Source organism: Suncus etruscus, chromosome 17 (genome assembly GCF_024139225.1).
Source record: "Suncus etruscus isolate mSunEtr1 chromosome 17, mSunEtr1.pri.cur, whole genome shotgun sequence".
In the NCBI taxonomy this organism is placed as follows: Eukaryota; Metazoa; Chordata; class Mammalia; order Eulipotyphla; family Soricidae; genus Suncus; species Suncus etruscus.
The window spans coordinates 45973148-45995764 of NC_064864.1; the positions used below are offsets into that span (position 1 = coordinate 45973148).

General features: G+C 47.5%; 1 protein-coding gene across 3 annotated transcripts; it reads left to right on the forward strand.

The window, feature by feature from the left end:
• The first annotated feature begins 710 nt into the window (after positions 1-710).
• On the forward strand, positions 711-15533 carry NOLC1 (nucleolar and coiled-body phosphoprotein 1). 3 transcript variants are annotated; one of them, XM_049790851.1, is made up of 13 exons: positions 711-839; positions 5473-5528; positions 5627-5769; positions 5885-6012; positions 6806-6971; positions 9796-9923; positions 10007-10142; positions 12633-12761; positions 12916-13026; positions 13128-13757; positions 13932-14038; positions 14882-14974; positions 15078-15533. In XM_049790851.1, exons 1-13 carry the CDS (start codon positions 720-722, stop codon positions 15234-15236), a joined length of 2106 nt encoding a protein of 701 aa, XP_049646808.1. In that variant the 5' UTR covers positions 711-719; the 3' UTR covers positions 15237-15533. The 3 variants fall into 3 exon arrangements, with proteins under 3 accessions (XP_049646808.1, XP_049646809.1, XP_049646810.1); XM_049790852.1 differs by having other exon boundaries at positions 5630-5769; XM_049790853.1 differs by having other exon boundaries at positions 14914-14974; positions 15078-15298.
• Positions 15534-22617: the final 7084 nt, after the last annotated feature.

Below are 22617 nucleotides of genomic sequence, written 5' to 3' on the forward strand. Positions count from 1 at the left end.
TGGGGGGACCATATGGGACGCCGGGGGATCGAACCGCGGTCCGTTCCTTGGCTAGCGCTTGTAAGGCAGACACCTTACCTCTAGCGCCACCTTCCTGGCCCCTATATATTTTTATATATTTAAAAAAAATGACTTGGTTCCCGAAAAAAAATATAAAAAAAATTATTCTAGAATCCAAATTGTATCCAGAAAACTCAGGCCCAGAAAATCACCACTAGGGGCCGGAGAGATAGCATGGAGGTAAGGCGTTTGCCTTTCATGCAGGAGGTCATCGGTTCGAATCCCGGCGTCCCATATGGTCCCCCGTGCCTGCCAGGAACAATTTCTGAGCATGGAGCCAGGAATAATCTCTGAGCACTGCCGGGTGTGACCCAAAAGCCACAAAAAAAAAAAAAAAGAAAATCACCACTAGCGGAAAGCCCAGCGCGGGAAATCCGGAGTTTTCCCGCCACAACAGAGGGCGTGACCAATTACGTCACAAGATCCGCCTTCCTCAAGTGGCAGTTGGAGGACTACGCCCTCACCAAGATGGCGACGCTTGTGGGCCCGGAAAGAGTCTGGCCCTAGCCGACGCGGCGCGGTGATACGCCTGCGCAGTGAGGTGTGCCCACCCCCTCCGGCGCAGCTCGATGGCGTCACACGCCCCGTCCCAGCCCTCCGATTCCTGACTTCCGGGGTCGTGCGTCTCTGCGACGGTAGTGACGCGTATTGCCCGGAGGATGGCGGACGCCGGCTTGCGCCGCGTGGTTCCTAGCGACCTGTATCCTTTGGTGCTCGGCTTCCTCCGCGATAACCAGCTGTCGGAGGTGGCCAACAAATTCGCTAAGGCAACGGGCGCTGTAAGTTTCGGGAGTGGGATAAGGCCTGAGCTGGGGCGTTTTCAGGGGTACCGGGTCCGGGGTTCCTGCGGGATCCGCAGCTTGCTGCCGTGTGTTGGGGCTCTGCACGGGATCTGGGGGTCGAAGAAAGCCTACTAGATGGCTCCCCGTCTTGTTGCTTTTTTACTGTTTCTCCTGATTCTTTTAGGGTGGCCTGGGACCCTCGTGCGCGGATCACGTGGCTGCGCCGAGGAGGGCGGGCAGATCTCTGGTGTTGGACTCGAGGCTTGGGTTCCACTTGGGGCTTGATGTGTCTTGATCCTGCATGGTTGCATTTGCATTTGCCCGGGACTCCCCGTTGCAGAAGCGAAGGCTCGGGTGGGGGGTTTCGTTAATTAAAGAATAGATGAGGCTTGCTCTTCAGCCCGTGTCCCCCCTTTGGACACGTCTATCAGTTGCCTGTCTGTTTCTTTACTAGCTTATTTCCACTCATATAAATCCTTGTTGTCCCTTGAAGACATAGTTCTCTCCCCCTTCCCCAAATCTTCTTTTTTTTTTTTTTTTGTTTTTGGGCCACACCCGGCAGTGCTCAGGGGTTACTCCTGGCTGTGTGCTCAGAAATAGCTCCTGGCAGGCACGGGGGACCATATGGGACACCGGGATTCGAACCAACCACCTTAGGTCCTGGATCGGCTGCTTGCGAAGCAAACGCCGCTGTACTAGCTCTCCGGGCCCCCAAATCTTTTTTTAACCCAGCAATGCTTAGAGATTATCCTTGGCTCTGCCTGCTCTCACTGATTATTTCTGGCTGTGCTTGTGGAACCTTATGGGATATACCAGAAGTGAGCCTGGTTGGCTTTCCCCACCGTATTTGCTTTTGGGGCCCCCCCTTCACATTTTCCTCAAAAAAAATCAAATGTATGGGCCGGAGAGATAGCATGGCAGTAGGGCGCTTGCCTTGCATGCAGAAGGACGGTGGTTCCAGCATTCTATATGGTCCCTCAAGCCTGTCAGGAGCTATTGCTGAGCATAGACCCAGGAGTAATCACTGAGCAAAGCCAGGTGTGATCTAAAAACAAACAAAATAATTTGTATGGGCTGGAGAGATACCTTGGAGGTAGGGTGTTTTTGTCTTATATGCAGAAGGAATCCCGGCATCCTATATGGTTCCCCCCCCCCCCCCCCGAGCCTGCCAAGAGCGATTTTGAGGGGCCCGGAGAGAGAGCACAGCGGGCGTTTGCCTTGCAAGCAGCTGATCCAGGAACAAAGGTGGTTGGTTCGAATCCCGGTGTCCCATATGGTCCCCGTGCCTGCCAGGAGCTATTTCTGAGCACCCCTGAGCACCGCCGGTGTGGCCCAAAAACAAAACAAAACAAAACGATTTTGAGTGTAGAGCCAGGAGTGCTGCTCGGTGTGACCCCCCCCCCCCCAAAAAAAAAGTATGAAAGTAGAGTTAGGGTTTTGCTTTTCAATATGGTGAAGTAAGCTGATCCAATGGAGCAAGCCTTTGCATCTTCAACTTGGGGATTCAGACAATTGTTTTAGATTTACCACTGGAGCCATTTAGTGGCGGGCACATGTAACCTGTTCAGGGGTTATTCACACATCTGCACTCAGGAATCGCTCCTGACACTCCTGGTAAGCTCTGGGAACCATGAGCAATACCCATGGCCCGTTTTACCAGTGCGCACATGCTGTTCCATTTCTCCAGCTCCCCCACCCAGCAATACTTTTAAGACCCAGGCAACTTGCTCAGTCGCTGTTCCTTCAGGAATGTGATGTCATCATGCATTTGGTAGAAATTTTCTATTTCAGGGCCCGGAGAGATAGCACAGCGGCGTTTGCCTTGCAAGCAGCCGATCCAGGACCAAAGGTGGTTGGTTTGAATCCCGGTGTCCCATATGGGCCCCCGTGCCTGCCAGGAGCTATTTCTGAGCAGATAGCCAGGAGTAACCCCTGAGCAATGCCGGGTGTGACCCAAAAACCAAAAAAAAAAAAAAAAAAAAAAGAAATTTTCTATTTCAGGGGCTGGAGTGGTGGCGCAAGCAATAGGGCGTTTGCCTTGCACGAGCTAACCTAGAGGGACCTTGGTCTCCCAAGTTAGGAGTGATTTCTGAGCGTAGTGCCAGGAGTAACCCCTGAGTGCTGCCGGGTGTGACCCAAAAACCAAAAAAAAAAAAAAAAAAGAATTTGGACTTATTGTGGGTAATTGGGTTGAAAAAATCCGATTAGCCTCAGAAAGGACAGTCTATTTTTTGTTGTTGTTGTTGTTTTGGGCCACACTGGGTTACTCCTGGCTATTCGCTCAAAACTTGGGGAACCATATGGGAAGCCGGGGGATCGAACCTCGGTCAGTCCTAGGCTAGCAGGCAAGGCAGGCACCTTACCTCTAGCGCCACCGCCCAGCCCAAGAAGGGACAGTCTATTAAGTGCTTACAGATAGTACTGCCAAAGAGATAGCACAGGGCCTGGAGAGATAGCACAGCGGTGCTTGCCTTGCAAGCAGCTGATCCAGAACCTAAGGTGGTTGGTTCAAATCCCGGTGTCCCATATGGTGCCCCGTGCCTGCCAGGACCTATTTCTGAGCAGCCAGGTGTAACCCCTGAGCACCGCCGGGTGTGGCCCAAAAACCAAAAAAAAAAAAAAAAAAAAACACAGCTGTAGGGCGTTTACGTTGTTTGAGACTAACCCAGGACAGACCGTTTTGATTCCCGACATCCCATATGATCCCCGAGTTGCAGGAGCGCAGAGCCAGGAGTAGTAACGCCTGAGCACTGCCGGTTGTGACCCCCTGAAAAAAATGAAAAAGATGCTAAATAAGCCTTTTAGACAGATTCTAAGTCCTTTAAGCAACTTAATAAGATATACAGTATTAATTTGGTTTTTGTTTTGGGGCCACACCCAGCAGTGCTCATGGTTTATTCCTGACTCTGTATTCAGGGATCACTCTAGGCAGACTCAGTGATCATATGCGGTGCTGGTGATTGAACTCAAACCAGCTCCATGCAAGGCAAGCACCATACCTGCTACCAGGCACCCTACACCTGCTGTAGTGTTGTTCTGGCCTGCTTTTTTGTTTTATTTGGTGTTGGGGGCTATACCTTTGAATGCTCCCCCTAATCCCCATGCAGAGGTATTCAGAATTTACTTCTAGCTCTAGGTTCTGGGATCAAACTTGGCCAGCTGCATACAAGGCATGAACCCTATCCTCTATATTTCTCTGGTCCCATATGCAAGGGACCAGAGAAACAATACAGCCCAGAAGCTGCTTGCCTAGTAGGCAAATGACCTGAGTTCAGTATTTACCACAAATGATCCACTGAGCCTGGCTAGGAGTTCAGAAATAGGATTGAGTGCAGAGATAGGAGTAAGCCCAGAGCTCAGCAGGATGTAACCTAAAAAAAAAAAAAAAAAAAAACAATAAATTAAAGACATAATATTTATATTCCAAGAAAAGTATGCAAGTAGGTTGTGTTGGGTCATACCTGGTGGTATCCAGGATTCTGGGTGTGGACCCAGACAATATGTCTGCAAGACATGCAGCTTCCAAGCTCTCTACCCTCTAAAGAAGACCACCTTTAGCAAGTGAAAGAATAAGGCAAAATCTCAACTATCATTTAGCCTAAATAAATAAGGCTCTTTCTTTCTTTTTTTTTTTTTTTTTTTTTTTTTTTGTGGGGAGGTGGGCACAGTTAGTGGTTCTGTGGGCTTACTCTTGGCTCTGTACTCAGGGATCATTCTAGCAGGTTCAGGGACCATGAGGTGCTCCAAGCAGCTTCTGTCTTGCAGCGCCAGTGGGATTTAGATGAATTCACTTCAGGGAGAGTGTGTTGTCTGGACCATCTTACGGAAAAATATGAAATAAATTAAGCCACACAAAGTATGTGGGGTCTACACATCTTCTGGCAGGAGTGCAACAAGTTTATTTTCCAAACGGGTTTTTATAAGAGTAAGCCAGTCACAGGTGCAGAGAAGGATATTTACAATAACAAGGCAAGGTTAATTGCAAAAGAAAAGGTAACACTCTGGACAGCTTTTAACAACCAACCTCAAATGCAAAACAAGGGTTAGGAGGAGGTAAGAAATAGCTAGAAACTTGATCTTCCTAAGCGGGGCTCTATTGTTTTTGGGGTCAAGCACAGGAAGAAACCATATCTCCTGAAATGTGTTTTCCTATTTTCTGAGCAGAGTCAATTTCACCCTTGTTTACCAGAAACTTCAGCTGCAAGGACATATTTGAAAAAGAGACATTGTCTGAACTTTTAGGGCTATATATATCCATAGAAGGGGTTTTCTTAGTAATCTTTGTTGCTAGAATTTCTGAGCCGAATTATTTGATAGAGGCCACAATTTTGCCTGAGATAATGCCAAGCATCTCTTTGGAAATTCCTCAACCATCCACTCGGGAAAAAGGCGTCCACAGCGGGCCTTTTGAGGAACCCCGTGGGGGATATTGCAGTTCTCCCCACCAGGAAAATCTAAGGATACCTCTGGTGGGCTGAATTCCTCTAAAGGTTTATGATGCTGTGGCAACAAGGAGTGACTGGTTGAACTCAGAATGAACACATGCAAGGCAAGACCCCTACCTGCTGTATTGTCACTTTGGCCCCTGTAATAAAATATTCCTAATTTGCTTTCTCTTTTCTCCTGTAAGACCCAGCAGGATGCCAATGCCTCCTCCCTCATGGACATTTACAGTTTTTGGCTCAGGTAAGTCTTCCCTATACCACTGACTTTTGTCTCCTCTGGTGGGCTGGGCTCTCTTCCTTGACTAGGGAACACCTTGATATCCCAGAATTCTACTTCAGTAGGTCTCCGAAGGCCCCAAAGCGGAAGTCACAGACAAATGGACCATTGACAAAGAAGGCTAAGAAGACCTCATCCAGTGATAGCAGTGAGGACAGCAGTGAAGAGGAGGAGGAAGCCCAGTGTCCTCCAGCAAAGAAAGCTGGTGAGGATGAGCAGGAGTTGGGTGGGCATTGGTGATTCTGGGGAAGGATTTATATTCTATCTGTATGTATCAAGTAACTGGTACTTAAGGGAAATTGGGCTTTCTTTTTGTTCAGCTGTACCTGCCAAGCGGGCTGTTGTTCCACAGCATCCTGGAAAGGCTGCAGCCAAAGAATCAGAGAGCAGCAGCAGTGAAGAATCCAGTGACGAAGAGGAGGAAGATAGCAAGAAAAAACCCGTTCAGGTTTGCAGTTTGGGGCTTGCCTAAGGGATTGGAAAGAACCCTCACATCTTTTTTTTTTTTTTTTTTTTGGTTTTTGGGTCACACCCGGCAGCATTCGGAGGTTACTCCTGGCTCTGCTCAGAAATCACTCCTGGCAGGCTCAAGGGACCATATGTGATGCTGGGATTCGAACCACTGACCATCTGCATGCAAGGCAAACGCTTTACCTCCATGCTATCTCTCCGGCCCCAGGGATGAAAATCTTGGGATCTTTCAGAATTGCTAGAATGGGGTAGGGCTGCTATGTGGCCTAATGGTTAAAGGGCCTGACTTTGCTTGACTCTGGTTTCTTGAGGGCTTAGTCTAGAGGATACTGAGTCCATTTTCTCTTAGGCAATATTGGACTTTGTGGGACTGGTGTTTTTTGTGCCACACCTGGTGTGCTCAGGAGTTATTCCTGGCTCTGCACTCAGGATATTGAACCATATGGGATGCCGGGAATTGAAACCAGATTTGTCTCTGGCTGGCCACATGCAAGGCAAATGCCCTAATGCTGTGCTGTCTCTCCGGCCCCTCTGGGACTTACTGAACCTTCAGGAGGAAGTGTCTTAGATGGCGGTGGGGCGCTTTAGGCTGGGGGTGGCAGGGACAGGATGGACTTTCCTCTTGACCATCCTTTTTTCTAGTAAGGGTTCTGCTTATCTTTCCCTTGCTCTTCTGCAAAATTCTGAAAGATAGTAGAGCCTTTTGGTTATCCAGAAGCTTTTGCTGATTCTGCTCTTTGTTTTGTTTTGTGTTTTTTTTTTCTTCATAGAAGGTAGTTAAACCCCAAGCCAAGGCAGTCAAAGCTGCTCCTAAAAAGGAGGAAAGTTCTGATTCGGATTCTGACTCAAGTTCAGAGGATGAGGCACCAAAGCACCAGAAGCCAAAGACAACTCCTGTGGTTACAAAACCCCAGACTAAGGCCCCAGCCAAACCAGGTGCAGTTTCTATTCACAAGAGGAGATACAGGGGGGCTGTGTTTAAATTATTCATTCCACAGTTGTAAGATGGTAAAGTGTTAAACTAGAGGGTATTGACAAGATTCTTTTTTGTTTGTTTTTGTTTCCGGGCATGCTTGGAAATACTTAAGAGTTATTCCAGACTCTGCTCAGAATCACTCCTGGGGGTGTTTGGAGACTATGGGTGCTGGGGATGGAACCCAAGCCTCCCATGTGGCAGTGCATGTATTCATTACTCTGTTCTCTGCCTTTGTATACCCCATTTTGTTTAGTCTTTTTTTTTTTTTTTTTTTGTGGTTTTTGGGTCACACCCAGCAGTGCTCAGGGGTTATTCCTGGTTCCAGGCTCAGAAATTGCTCCTGGCAGGTACGGGGGACCATATGGGACGCCGGGATTCAAACCGATGACCTCCTGCATGAAAGGCAAACGCCTTACCTCCATCCTATCTCTCCGGCCCCTGTTTAGTTATTTAATCAATGTTTTTTTTTTGTGTGTGTGTGTGTGTGTGTGTGTGTGTGTGTGTGTGTCACACTTGACAGCACCCAGGGATTTCTGGCTGTGCGCTCAGAAATCGCTCCTGGCAGGCTCGGGGGACCATATGGGATGTCGGGATTCAATCCACCGTTCATCCTGGACCAGCTGCGTGTAAGGCAAGCGCCCTACCGCTGTGCTATTTCTTCAGCCCCTAACTTTTAGTTTTTTTTTTTGGAGGGATCAGGGAGCACACCCTTTCTCAGGACTTACTCCTGGCTTTGCTCTAGTTGCGATGCTTGGGGGAACCCTGTGGTATGCTGGGAATTGAATCTGTGATGGTTGCATGTAGGGCAAGTGAACTACCTGCTGCTTTTTTTTTTTTTTGGTTTTTGGGTCACACCTGGAAGTTAGGGGTTACTTCTGGCTCTACGCTCAGAAATCGCTCCTGGCAGGCATGGGGGACCATATGGGACGCTGGGATTCGAACCACCGACCTTCTGCATGAAAGGCAAACGCCTTACCTCCATGCTATCTCTCGGCCCCACCTGACTGGGGTTACTCCTGGCTGTCTGCTCAGAAATAGCTCCTGGCAGGCACGGGGGACCATATGGGACACCGGGATTCGAACCAACCTCCTTTGGTCCTGGATCAGCTGCTTTCAAGGCAAACACTGCTGTGCTATCTCTCCGGGCCCTCTTGAGGAATTCTTAAGGAATTGTTCTTGAGCGATTCCTCTGGCCTTTAAAGAGGGTTTTATGGAGCTGGAGGGATAGTACAGTGGATAGAGCACTTGACTTTGATGTGGCTAACCCAGGTTCAATCTTTGGCATCCTGTGTGCTCCCTTGTTCACAGCCAGGAGTAATTCCCGAGTGCAGAGTAATTCCTGAGTATCACCAGGTGTAGGTCCCCCCACCCTGATAAAAAAGGATTTTATTCCTGAAACTGGGCAATAAAGTCATTCTTAGCAGTAAAATTTTTTCGGGGAGGGCCACTCCCGACAATACTCAGATTTACTCCTGGCTTCTCTTAGGAATCTTTCCTCGCAGGTTTGGGATCCCAAATGGGATGCTGGAGATAGAACCCGGTTGGCCCTGTGCAAAGCAAACACCCTGTCTGCTGTACTATTGCTCCTACTCCAAAATATACTTTATAGTAGTCTCTCTCTCTCGCTCTCTCTTTTTTAGGGGGGTTTTGGGCCACACCTGGTGATGCTCAGTGGTTACTCCTGGCTATGCGCTCAGAAATCGCTCATGGCTTGTGGTACCACCATCTGGGACACTGGGGTATTGAACCGCTGTTCGTCCTGGGTCAGCCATGTGCAAGGCAAAATGCGCTACTGCTGTGCCATTGCTCCAGCCCCTATAGTCTCTTGTCTCTGTCTCTCTCTCATTCTCACTCCTGACAGCACTCTGGTGACAATATGGGGTGCTGGGGATCAAATCTGGGTTGGCCTTATTCATATAACACCATGATTTGCCAAGTTGTTGATAATACAGTCATTGCAGCCATTACATATTCAAACACCAATCCCACCACCAGTGTGATTTTCCCTTTATCACTGTTCCCAGTTTCCCACCCACCGCCATATCCTGTCTCCATGCAGGTACAAACAAATTCACATCATATTGTTTGCTACGTCACAAAGGCAATCAAAACTTAGATCAACAAGGGTCAATTTGAAATAATTTTTCTATCTCTCCAGGGTGTTACTAAAGTCAGTTTCTAAGAATTTACTGGGCTGTGGTGGGTGCTAGTTGAGCCTTCTGTGGTACTGTTTAGGTTCCCTAAGCTTGGTAGTTTACCATGTAATTTTCCCATCAGATTTCTGGTGCTTGCCACCATCCAGTCCAGGATTTATAGGTCTGAAACAAATGTGATAAGTTTCTGTTGGGGAGGGGTGGCAGTGAGCTTTTATGCTTTAGGCAGAAAGGGTATTCCCTTCACAAACATACAACTATGTGGGAAGTATCAGTGATTATTATTTTCTTTTGAAGCTTGGTAGAGGAGGTAGGACTTTTATTTTGTGTGTGTGGGGGGGGTGTCACACTTGGAGGTGCTCAGGGGTTATCCTGGCAGGCTCGGGAAGAGCTGGGACATTTTTGGCCAGAAAGATGGTGGGTGTGGGCAGAAGTTGCTGGGCTTTTTAGTGGCTGCATAAATGTGGGGGCATAAACCTAACCTCTTTCTGGAAGTAGTCTCAGAGTTTTCTGTCCCATAGTCCAATCGCACCTGAGAAGATTTAGCTGCTCATATTATCTGAGTTCATTTGTGAAGCTGGGCCATTTCTGTTTGCCTCAATATCTCGACACTTTTCCTTTTTCTTGCAAGGTACCCCAGTGCGGGCAGCACCAAAAGTAGTTAATGGCAAAGCAGCTGCTGGCAGCAGCAGTAGCAGCAGTAGCAGTAGCAGCAGTGATGACTCAGAGGAGGAGCCAGCAGCAGTGGTCCCCAAAAAGGTCTGGGCTGGAGTTGGTAGGGGAGGGTGGCTTTTTGATCCAGAAGCACTTACAGACCCATGTAACTGTTTTCTCTGACACAGACTGCACCGAAAAAGCAAGTTGTGTCCAAGGTCCCCGTGAAAGCAGCTGCTACTCCAGCCCAGGAGAGTTCCAGCAGTGAGGACTCCTCCAGCGAGGAAGAGGAAGAGCAGAAGAAACCTGTGAAGAAAAAGCCAGGTGCTAGACCAGAGACATGCTGCAGTGTGACTGGGCTCTGTTGTCAGGATCTCTCCCTGGGAGCCTTTTTTCTTTTTTGGTTTGGTCTTTGGATCATGCACAGTGGTGCTCAAACTTGACTTCTAGCTCTGTGCTCAGAAATCAAGCCCAGGTCAGCTGCCTTACCTGTGAGCCTCCTGACATATGACCCTCATTCAGCTTCACCCTCATTTCACCCTTCCAGGGTGAAAAGCCCCTGTAACCTGTGCTCAAAAGCTACCTGCCAGTTTCTAGTTCTAGTCTTAACCTGAATTAAGTTCCACTTTGGTTACCTTTTTCAGAGATTTTATTGTTGTGTGTATACGTCCAAACCCAGCTGTACTCAAGGTTTACTACTGACTCTGCTCAGTGATCAGTTCTAGCTGATCAGTTCTAGCTGAGCTTGGGGATCCATGTGTGGTACGAGGGATTGAGCCTGGGTCAACACCTGCACAAGGCAAGTGCACTACTTGCTGTATTGTCTTTTGCCCCAGGTTATTAACTTTTTTTTTTTTTTTTGGGTTTTTGGGCTACACCCGGCGGTGCTCAGGGGTTACTCCTGGCTGTCTGCTCAGAAATAGCTCCTGGCAGGCACAGGGGACCATATGGGACACCGGGATTTGAACCAACCACTTTAGGTCCTGGTTCGGCTGCTTGCAAGGCAAACGCCGCTGTGCTATCTCTCCGGGCCCAACTTTATTTTTCTACTTTTTCTTTTCCTTTGTTGTGAGGACCAGTATTGCACACATGCCTGGCTGTGGTTCTTGTTTCCTGTTACACTTTTTTTTTGAGGGGGGATCACACCCGGTTACTCAGGGGTTACTCCTGGCTCTATGCTTAGAAATTGTTCCTGGTAGGTTTGGGGGACCATATGGGATGCCGGGATTTGAACTACCTTCTGCATGCAAGGCAAATGCCCTACCTCCAGGCTATCTGTCCAACACACATTTTTTTTCTTTTTTATGGTTTTTAGGCCACACCCAGCAGTACTCAGGAGTTACTCCTGGCTCTTCTCTCAGAAATCACTCCTGGCAGGCTCAGGGACCATGTGGTTTCCTGGGGATTGAACCCGGATTAGTCCCGGGACAGCAGAATGTAAGGCATATGCTCTACCACTGTGCTACTTTTTTGGCCCCTTCCGTTACTTTATTTTATTTTATTTTATTTTGGTTTTTGGGCCACACCAGTGGTGCTCAGGAATTATTACTGGATCTGTGCTCAGAAATTGCTCCGGCAGGTGTAGGGGACCATATGGTATACTGGGAATCTAATCTGGGTCTGTCCGGGTCTGCCTTTTGCCCTACTGCTGTGCTATCACTCCAGCCCCCCTTCTATTTTTAACTCCTCTATTCCTTGCTTTGTGTTCATGAGATTATTTCTAAATGGAATCTTAGAGCACATACTCCAGCTTTCAGCTGGAGTCCTTGAAAAAAAAAAAAAAAGGTTTGGCTATGCACTCAGAATTCGCTCCTGGCTTGTGGGACTCTATAGGATACCAGGGGATCAAACTATGGTCAGTCCTAGGTCAGCGTATGCAAAGCAAATACCCTACCTCCACCACCGCTTTGGCCCCTGAATACTTTTTTTGGTTGAGGAGTGATGAGGGTTGGGTTGTGACCCCTGTTAGTGTTGGGGATTGTTGAACAAGTGAGGCAATGATCAAGCTTCTGCCGCATGCCAAGCAAGTACCTCACCCCTGTACTACCGTCAGCCTTCTTGTACTGTGTCAAGGTGCTTGTCAGTTGGGTGCCCACTGAGGTCTGTGATACTTAAGTTGTGGATTTGGTGTGCCTCTAGGGTCACACTCTTTGTTGAAGCACACAAATATGGTTGTGTTTGCTGTGTTCTCCTTTTCAGTTGAAGTACTTGCTTGGTGGAAGGGGGCTTATACTTGTTTCTGTGGTCATGTGTACTGGATGTGTTGTGAAGAAAAGTTGGTAGGGATGGGGCGGGGCAGCTGTTCAGTTTGGGCTTTTGTCTTATACAGGGCCAACCCAGGTCTGTCCCTATCATTGTACATGGTCTCCCAAGCACTGCCAGGAGTAATTTCTGAGTGAAAAGTCAGGAGTAACTTCTGAGCATTGCTGGGTGGGTGCCTCTCCCCCCCCCCCCACACACACACACACAAAAAAATGGAGGTGTCAGATCAGATAGAAGAGCTGTGGGCTGGAGCAGAGCTACAGTACTGCAGTATAGGCTTTGCCTGTGCATTTCACCTAGCATTTCAGGTACTTGTATTTCACAGTCCAGTGAGCTGGCAGCAGCTGCTGACTACCACCATTTGTGGCCCCCAAAGAAACCAAAAACTCAATATAACTGTCCAGGTTTGCCTCATGCATGCAGACCTTGTGATCATATGCTTGCAGGACAGGCGCTTCACACTCTTGGTCCTCAGTGGCATTTCTGGTTTGTGTTGTCAAAGGTTTTGTGTGCCTAACTTAAAGCATCTTACAGTCTGTCTCTTTCAAACAGGTCCCTATAGTTCAGTTCCACCACCTGCTGCTCAACTACCCAAAAAGTCTTTGGGAGCCCCAGTTCCCAAGAAAGTGGCAGAGAAGAAGCAGCCTGCTGAGAGCAGCGAGGACAGCAGCGAGGAGTCTGGTGAGTGGGTCTGGGAGACGTGCAGAGTGAGCAAGAACAGCGTCTCAGTCTGGTTCCTGTTGAGATTAGACAGGGTGAGGTCTCTGTACCCCACTATCATTTGCTCTTCGAGTTGAGACTGTGGCCTCAGTCTAATACCATTGGTCCTCCCCAGATTCAAGTTCTGAGGAAGAGAAGAAGCCCCCAGCTAAGGCAGTCACCCCAAAAGTGGCCGCTAAAGCAGCTCCAGCAAAGAAGACAGAACAGAGCTCTTCCGAAAGCTCAGGTAAGGCCATAGGATGCCTCACTGCCTGTGAGACACTGGGCAGCTCTTTGGGGGCTCCTTCAGGCTGCTTGGGGAACTTTCATTCAGTTGTCTCTGTTTAGACTCTGATAGTTCTGAGGATGAAGCTCCTGCCAAGCCAGCCACTGCCACCAAGAGTCCCTCCAATAAGCCAGCTGCTGCCCCCAAACAGCCTGCAGTGAAACCAGTGCCTGCTCCTAAGCAGCAGTTGACCAGAAAGGCCGATAGTAGCTCCAGTGAGGAGGAGAGCAGTTCCAGCGAGGAAGAGGAAGCTACTAAGGCTGTGACCACCCCAAAGGCCAAGGCACCAGCTAAAGCTGCCTCCTCTTTGCCTGCAAAGCAGGCCCCTTCAGGAGCTGGAGCCAGCAGCTCTGAGTCTGACAGCTCAAGCAGTGAGGAGGAGGAGGAGGAAGAGAAGCCAAAGCTGTCCAAAGTCCCAGTAAAAAAGAAGTCACCCAAGGCAACGGGAGCTGTGCCTGCCCCCAAACCAGCCTCAAAAAATGTGAAGGCTGAGAGCGAAAGCAGCTCCTCTAGTGACTCCAGTGATGATGATGATGAGGAGAAGCCCAAGGGCAAGGGCACCCCAAAACCGCAGACCCCCAAGACCAATGGCACCTCAACTCCTGCACAGAATGGAAATGCAGACTCAGATAGCGAGGAGGAGGAAGAGGAGGGTGGCAAGAAAAAGGTTGGAGCAGCTGTTTCTAAGCCAGGTTTGTGCCCAGAGGCCCTTCCTCCTGGGCTTGGATCCTTCAAGTCATGGTGGGCAGAAATGGGTCTAGGAGGAGGCCCCTTGGCAGCATACAGAGTCCAGTGGCAGACCCTGTGTGGGCAGATGGAGGAGGAATAGGCCTGGTTTCCTGAGTCTGCTTTTTTGGTATTTGTAGGTTCAGGAAAGAAGCGGAAGCAGAATGAGGCTGCCAAGGAGACAGAGACGCCTCAAGCCAAGAAGATTAAGCTCCAGACCCCCAACACATTTCCAAAAAGGAAGAAAGTAAGTTGTCTTCACTTGCTCTCCAGTGCACAGTAGATCAAGCTCTTATATAGAGTCAAGATTAAGCCCTGAGCACCGTGGGATGTGGGCCTTCCCCAGACAAATCGGGCTGGAGAGATGGTACATCAGAAAAGTTTTTACGGTATTTGCCAGCGTATAAGACGACCCCCTTATTTTGCAGTTAAAACATAGGTTTAGGCCTATATTCACTGTATCAGACAGAACGTTCCTGTGCTGCAACTATATGGACCACAGCGAGCCAATCACAACAAGCAAAGGTTCAAAGGTTATACTGTAATAGACTTCCTCTGATTCTGGCCAATCTGAGCAGGCTTTTGACAGTGTAGATTCGGGTCCAGAACATTGTCTAATTTGCATGCATAAAAAGCCTGCTTGGATTGGCTGAGTTAGAGAGGTGGTCCAAGCAGCCTTGCAGTGATTGGTACAGGATCGAGTTGGAAAATTCGTTTTGTGGCAATATTCAGACAATTTTCGTTTAGCGGCATATTGAAACATTTTTTCGGGATATACTCAGCGTATAAGACGACCCCGATTTCTGGTTGACTTTTTTTGTTTCAAAAGTCGTCTTACACGCCGGAAAATACGGTACATGTAGCTGGCTGCCAGGGCTCGGTTCCTGGCATCCCATAAGGTCCCCCAAGCACCCATAGGAGTAATTCGTGAATGCAGAGCCTGGAGTAACCCCTGAGCACTGTCAGGTGTGACCCAAATCTAAAACACAAAAGGGCAGAAGGCAAAGCTGCAGTTACCTGAAATGTCTCTGTGGTCTGAGAGGTTATCTTGGTCAGCCATCACTTCCTCTTTACTGAAATTCCTCTCCAGGGAGAAAAGAGGGCCTCATCCCCATTCCGAAGGGTCAGGGAAGAGGAAATTGAAGTGGATGCTCGAGTGGCTGACAACTCATTTGATGCCAAGGTGAGGTGAGGGGCGTTTCCCTTCTGGGGCTGGGGGTCGGCACAGATGGGAGGGGGTGGAGAGGACAGTTGTCCCTTTGGATACCCACTATCTTGTTTCCCAGCGAGGTGCAGCTGGAGACTGGGGGGAGCGAGCCAATGAGGTTCTGAAGTTTACCAAAGGCAAATCCTTCCGACATGAAAAAACCAAGAAGAAACGGGGCAGCTACCGTGGTGGTTCCATCTCCGTCCAGGTCAATTCAATTAAGTTTGACAGCGAGTGACCTGAGTCTTCTGCCCCACTCCCCCTGGACCTAGAAATCCTCGGCTCCATCATGAAGGCTATTAGGGTTCAGAATTGGCCCGAAGACTCCATCACAACACAACATTCTCTCTGGCCCTTTTCTGTCTTGATAGCTGTGTACAGATTTAATTTGAGTGGTTGAGTAACAAAGGCCTAGGTGGAGGGGTGTGTACGTGTTATTTTTTAAGAAAATTTGTTGGTGGTCTCCTCCCCCTGTCCCCGTGGAAGTCCTCATATTGAGAAAATTTGTATATTTTATATTAAATTGTTTACTATTGATTTTGGTTGTGATGTTCAGAAGTGGGCTAAACACAACAGTGGTGAGACATTTGTAATTTGCTTTGGGAGCCCTTTGCTTACGTGAGTGTCCAGGTTCCCAGTTCTTCCCTCTTATGCTTCAGCTTTAGCGAGGGATGGTGAAGAACGGTTTATGTGTCTGTTTAGTGTGAAATTGCTCATCTTCACTCACTGGAGAAGTTTTCAACCTCTACAAATTTTCCTACTTTTTTTTTTTTGTTTGTTTTGTTTTCGGGTCACACCCGGCGGTGCTCAGGGGTTATTCCTGGCTGTGTGCTCAGAAATAGCTCCTGGCAGGCACGGGGGACCATATGGGACACCGGGTTTCGAACCAACCACCTTTGGTCCTGGATCGGCTGCTTGCAAGGCAAACGCCGCTGTGCTATCTCTCCGGGCCCAAATTTTCCTACTTTTTGAGGTGGTAAAATTCACTCATTACGGGGCCCGAGAGATAGCATGGAGGTAGGGTGTTTGCCTTGCATGCAGAAGGATGGTAGTTTGAATCCCGGCATCCCATATGGTTCCCCAAGCCTGCCAGGAGTGATTTGAGTGCAGAGCCAGGAGTAATCCCTGAGTACTGCCGGTTGTGGACACCCCCCCCCCCCCCAAATTTCATTACAGACAGAATTCTGTTTGGTAAAGTATAAATGTTATGAGTCTTTTGAATGGTTTGGTTTTTGTTACTTTATTGTATATAGAACATCTTTTAATTTGAGCACATAAACTTTTCTATTGTTTAAACATAGTTTTCAATGGCCCATTTTTTATTACTGACTATTCAACGGAGGACTACATGCATTCATTTTTTTTTTTTAACCTTTTAGAGAATAAAACGATCTTAAAAGCACATATCACCTGATAATTCTATCTTGACAGCAGTGGTGACCCAGAATTCATTTCATTAACTCCTAGATTGGTTGAGAATCAATCAAGGAAGTAGAAATACTAAACTTAAAAACTTCAATCCTTGGTAGGAATTAGAATTTCATTAATTAAGTGGATTTATAAGACCTAAATATGTGTTGATGGAGATGGTAAGAATCTTTATGAAAGTATATTAACTAGTAAAATCGGTGTAGAGTGGGATTCGGAAAACATACTAAGATTGTGTTTTATAGTTGTGACATGGAGCCATTAGTATGTCCTTCCAAACATAACTGAAACAGTGAAAGTAATGATAAAAGTCAGTGAGGGCCAGACAAAAGCTCACTGGGCTGAACCACAGACCTCATATGCAGGAATCCTGCATTTGATCCTGATACCACGTGGTCCCTTGAACACACCCTGGGTCTGTTCCACAGCGGGAAAAAAAAAATAGAAAGCAATGAATAGAGGCTCTTAGGTGAAACTTGACTAAATGTGAGATGCTCTCAGAGGTGATTGTAGGCAGAGCTCAGCCTATGGCTTTGTGACCTTGCTCCATAGATTAGCTGTAGATCAAAGATTATTCCTCCTGTTGGAATCCTATACCCACTGAACAGGACCATAATCTGGTTTTCCATGTAACTGCCTCTGGGGAGAAAATGTACTGCTCATGCTGACATCGGTGCTTCTGTCTGCATGGTAGAAGTTATACATCCTGACAAGATAATAAACTGGCTGGTTTATAATGTGTTTTGAGAGTTTTATTGTAGTTTTATTGTGAGTCCAAATCCCTCCCCAACATACCAGAACAACTAGCATCATCAGAAGACGGGTGCAGATCTGGGAGTTCTTAGCAAAGCTTCATTGGCAGCAGCTTGTTGGCTCTTGTTCCATGTCTCTTGGTACCTTTTCCAGACAGTCCAGCCTTTGCCTGCTATAAATTGTGTGGTAAAATGGCCTAATGGTAAAATATAGGCAGGAAAACTTTCCAGCCAACTTCTAAATTTGTTCATTGCAGATTATGATCTCAGTTTTAGGTAGGGGTTTTGTCTTGATTTTCTTTGTATATTTGAATCTGGCTGTGCTGGTTCTTAGTGATTATTCCTGGTGGTGCTCAGGGAACCTTATGGGATGCTGGGGATCAAACCTGGGTCAGTTGTATGCAAGCCAAGTGTCTTGCCCCATATACTATCTGGCCCTGTAAGGCTTTTTGTTTTGTTTTTGGGCCACACACAGCAGCACTCTGGGGTTTTTGTCTCTGCTCAGAAATGAATCCTGGTAGGCTCAGAAGACCATATGGGATGCCAGGGATTAAACCTGGGTTGGTCATATGCAAGACAAATGCCCTACATGTGCTATCTCTCTGGCCACCTGTTTTCTTGACCATGGTTGCCTTCGTTTTCCCCCAACTTTTCATTTTGTTCATTTTTGCATGCTGGTGATCACATTCAGAACCTCAAGGGGGCTGGAGTGATAGCATAGCGGTAAGGCGTTCGCCTTGCATGCGGCCAACAGGACAGACCCTGGGTCGATTCCCAATATCCCATATGGTTCCCCAAGCCTGCCAGGAGCGATTTCTGCGTGGAGTCAGGAGTAATCCCTGAGTGCCTCCGGGTGTGATTTCCCCCTCCAAATTCAGAACCTCATACATGGGAAGCCTGAGTTCTACCACTGAATTACATCCCCAGCCCATCAGTGCCATTTGATCAGACTTGTTCTATAGTTCATTGGAATATGTGCCAATGGATGTCGTATATAGATGCCAATAAATACGTGACATCTCCCAGTTTGGACAACTGAAAGTGATTCTAGACTGCATAATATCCAGGAGACAATATTGCTACTACAGACCCTCTGGGAAAAAGCCCAGAGTATCAAATGCCTTGCTTAGGTTTGATAAAACATCAAGTTAGGGGGCTGGCGAGGTGGCGCTAGAGGTAAGGTGTCTGCCTTGCAAGCGCTAGCCAAGGAAGGACCACGGTTCGATCCCCCATATGGTCCCCCCCAAGCCAGGGGCAATTTCTGAGCACTTAGCCAGGAGTAACCCCTGAGCATCAAATGGGTGTGGCCAAAAAACAAAACAAAACAAAAAAAACCCATCAACTTAGTGGTTCTCTGAGTCAAGAAGCCCAAGTTGGGGCTGGAGAGATAGCACAACACTAGGTTGTTTGCCTTGCGTACAGCCGATCCAGGACAGAAGGTGGTTCGAGCCCTGGCATCTCATACAGTCCCCTGTGCCTGCCAGGAGCGATTTCTGAGTGCAGAGCTTAGAGTAACCATGTCTTACTCTTTGCTAATGGCCGTTGTACCCATAACCAGAATGAATATTTTGTTTAGGCACATAAGTGTGTTAGGGAATGGGTGGTTCAAAGCAGGATTGGAACTAATCTGCAAAGCCATTGCTCTACTGACAACCATTGTGCACCTGCAGAGCCTGCTTAAGCTTTCTGCAGTTACTAAGGTGGTCAGTAGGTGGCACTTGTGCCCATCAAGCAAGGTGTTGGTTTTTTGTGTGTTTTTGGTCTATACCTGGCTCTGCACTCAGGAATTGCTTATTTCTGTGCTTTGAAGATCAGCCAGGGTACCTACCTGCTCCTACGCACACATATTTAGTTGTTCTCACCACGCTGCATATTTCAGTTGCAGAGCTTGTACACATCTGTGCTGGAGCTCACAGATTCTATGATGTTGCAGGGCTCCCTTGAAGGTAGAGTTGCTGGGACCAGCTTGTGAATAGCTTTGGAGTTTGAATTTGTAGCCTTGTGTCTGCAAGGCAAACTCATTGTGGACTCAGAAGTTAGTGTTTCTAAGTGGATGCAATATATTGCGAACTTACATTATTGATTGCTAGATTATACACCCCTGCTATTCCATTACTGACTGTCTCCTAGTGGTTTTTGTGGCTCCAATCTCAAGTCTGGAGCTAACATCTCTCCAGTCCCTTGTGAGGTCTCAGCTTGCAGTTTTTGCACAATAAATCGGTAGAGAGAAAATGCATTTTTGGCCAGGGGTTGTTGAGCAGCTTCTTGGATCTTACTGAATCAGTCAAGCTTCTTTTTTTCCTGCTGCTTTCCCTGCCTTTTTTTTTTTTTTTTGGTCACATCCAGCGGCACTCGGATTACTCTTGGCTCTGCACTCAGAAATCGCCTATGTCAGGCTCAGGGGACCATATGAGATGCCAGGATTTGTGAACCACCGTCTGTCCTGGGCCTGCTGCATGCAGGGCAAACGCCCTGCTGCTGTGCTATCTCTCGGCACCTCCCTGCCACTTTTAATAGCCACTTTTAATCACCTGAATGTCAAGATAGATCTAATTAAGGGAACTTGTGCTAACTAACTCAGAAAAGGTGAAAGGAAAAAGTAAAGTGATTTTACAGGTGTATGACAACAATTATTTTCTTGCCACATCTGGTGGTTCTCAGAGCTGACTCCTGACTGTACTCAAGGATCACTTCTGCAGGTTGTGGAAGACCATATGGGATACCAGAGACTGAACCCAGATTGCTCTGGCTCCCCCTATACTGCATTGTTTTAAATTTTTAATTGTTGTAGGGGCCACACCTTATAGTGCTTGGGGGATCAAAAGGTGCTAGACTAGAGGTTGAACTCAGGGCTTTGTACATGTGAAACATATGCTCTGGCACTAAGCCACATACCTGGTCCCTATGTTCTATTTTTTTGTTTGGGGTTACACCCAGCTATACTCATACAGGGTGCTGGGATTGAAACCCAGGTTGGCTGCATCCAAAGCAAGATACTTACATGCTGCACTTTGTCTCCAGCCCTGTCTTTTTTTTATTTGCTTATTAAGACACACCCAGTAGTGCTCAGGGATTACTCTTGGCAGGCTCAGGGGACCATTTGGGATGCCAGGGATTGAACTCAGGTAGGCTGCCTACAAGGCAAACACCCTACCCACTGTAATATCACTCTGGCCCTTATTTCTTTCTTTCTTTTTTTTTTTTTTTTTTTGGGTCACACCCAGCAGCACTCAGGGGTTACTTCTAGCTCTATGCTCAGAAATCGCTCCTGGCAGGCTAAGGGGACCATGGGATGCCGAGATTCAAACCACCGTCCTTCATGCAAGGTAAACACCCTACCTCCATGCTATCTCTCTGGCCTGCCCCTATTTCTTTAAATACTATTGATTTTTTTTTAAATCTGATGTGTGTTAAGTTACCTGGAATAAAGTAGCTTTTTTTTGGGGGGAGGGCACACCCGGTGACACTCATGGGGGTTACTCTTGGCTATGTGCTCAGAAATTGCTCCAGGCTTGGCGGATCATATGGGATACGAGGTGGGGGGAGAGTGTCTAACTGAAGTCTGTCCTGGGTCAGCCATGTGCAAGGCAAATGCCTTACCACTGTGCCACCGCTCTGGCCCCAGAATAAGTGTGTATTTTTTGTGTGTGCCATACCTTGTAGTGTTCAGGCCTTATTCCTGACTCAGGTGGCCCATTTTTTTATTATCACTTTGTTTTTTGCGCCACACTCAGGGCATATTTCTGGCTCTGAACTTAGAAATTATTTGCTCTCGGGGCCGGAGAGATAGCATGGAGGTAAGGCGTTTGCCTTTCATGCAGAAGGATAGTGGTTCGAATCCCAGTATTGCATATGGTCCCCCAAGCCTGCCAGGAGCGATTTCTGAGCATAGAGCCAGGAGGAACCACTGAACGCTGCCGGGTGTGACCCAAAAAACAATATATATGGGCCCGGAGAGATAGCACAGTATCGTTTGCTTTGCAAGCAGCCAATCCAGGACCAAAAGTGATTGGTTCGAATCCCGGTGTCCCATATGATTCCCCGTACCTGCCAGGAGCTATTTCTGAGCAGACAGCCAGGAGTAACCCCTGAGCATGGCCGGGTGTGGCCCAAAAACAAAAACAAAAAAACAAACAAAAAAAAACCCCAATATATATATATATATTTACTCCCAGTGATGCTTAGGAGACAAATGGTATGCTAGGAATTGAACCTAGGTTGACTATCTGTAAGGCCTTACCTGCTGTACTATCTCTCCAGCCCCTATTGTTATTGATTTTTAATTTAGATACCATGATTTACAAAATTGTTTACAAGTGGGTTTCAAGCATATAGAGTTTCCACCTCCAATTCCACCATCCTTCCACCAATAACCCTGAATCTCCTACTATTTTCCAATCTGACTTCTTGGCAGACATATTTCATTTTATTTTATTTTATTTTATTTTTTTAATAAATTTTTATTGTGACCAAAGTACAATATAAATCTTTCACTGCATCTTTTTTTTTTGTTTGTTTTTGGTTTTTGGGCCACACCCGGCCGTGCTCAGGGGTTACTCCTGGCTGTCTGCTCAGAAATAGCTCCTGGCAGGCACGGGGGACCATATGGGACACCGGGATTCGAACCAACCACCTTTGGTCCTGGATCGGCTGCTTGCAAGGCAAACACCACTGTGCTATCTCTCCAGGCCCACACTGCATCATTTATGGTACACAGTGACAATGAATGAGGGCCATTCCCACCACCAGTGCTGTCCTCCCTCCACCCCTGTTCCCAGCATGTATCCCATATCTCCCTCCTTTACCCCCCAGAATACTAGTGCAACTGGTCTCCACTTTACAGCTTGCTGTAGATTGAGCATCCATTCCTCCAGCAGACACATTTTAAAGTTTAATTGTTGTGTAGTTTTGGTTCCTATGCTTTCAGCAGTGTTGACTCTAGTCAGATGAGTTTAGACATATGCAGAGACCTCACTTCTACACCGCTGAAAAACCCAACGCCCCTGACCTTTGTACCGATGTTTCCTACCTATTGCTCACACCTTCCTTTTCTCTCCTTCCTAGGCATTTTTCTTTTTGTAATCTAGAGACAATCTTTGCTTGTTTGTTTGTGGGGCCACACTCAGCAGTGCTCAGGGTTTACTCCTGACTTTACATTTAGGGATAACTTTTGATGGGCTTGGGAGACCATATGGGGTGCCAGGGATAGAACCTGGGTCAGCTGCATGCAGAGCAATCATTCTTTTTTTGTTTTTTGTTTCTGTTTTTGGGTCACACCTGACAGTGCTCAGGGTTCCTTCTGGCTCTACGCTCAGAAATTGCTCCTGGCAGGCTCCAGAGACCATATGGGATGCTGGGATTCGAACCACCATCCTTCTGCATGCAAGGCAAATGCCTTACCTCCATGCTATATCCGGCCCCTGCAGAGCAAGCATTCTA

What these genes read in the sequence shown, in the direction of transcription:
- NOLC1 (XM_049790851.1), top strand. Translation starts at nt 720, where the DNA reads ATGGCGGACGCCGGCTTGCGCCGCGTGGTTCCTAGCGACCTGTATCCT. An exon ending in ATTTACAGTTTTTGGCTCAG is followed by an intron (nt 5,529 to 5,626) that starts GTAAGTCTTCCC and finishes ATTCTACTTCAG; the next exon opens with TAGGTCTCCGAAGGCCCCAA. An exon ending in GGACAGCAGCGAGGAGTCTG is followed by an intron (nt 12,762 to 12,915) that starts GTGAGTGGGTCT and finishes GGTCCTCCCCAG; the next exon opens with ATTCAAGTTCTGAGGAAGAG.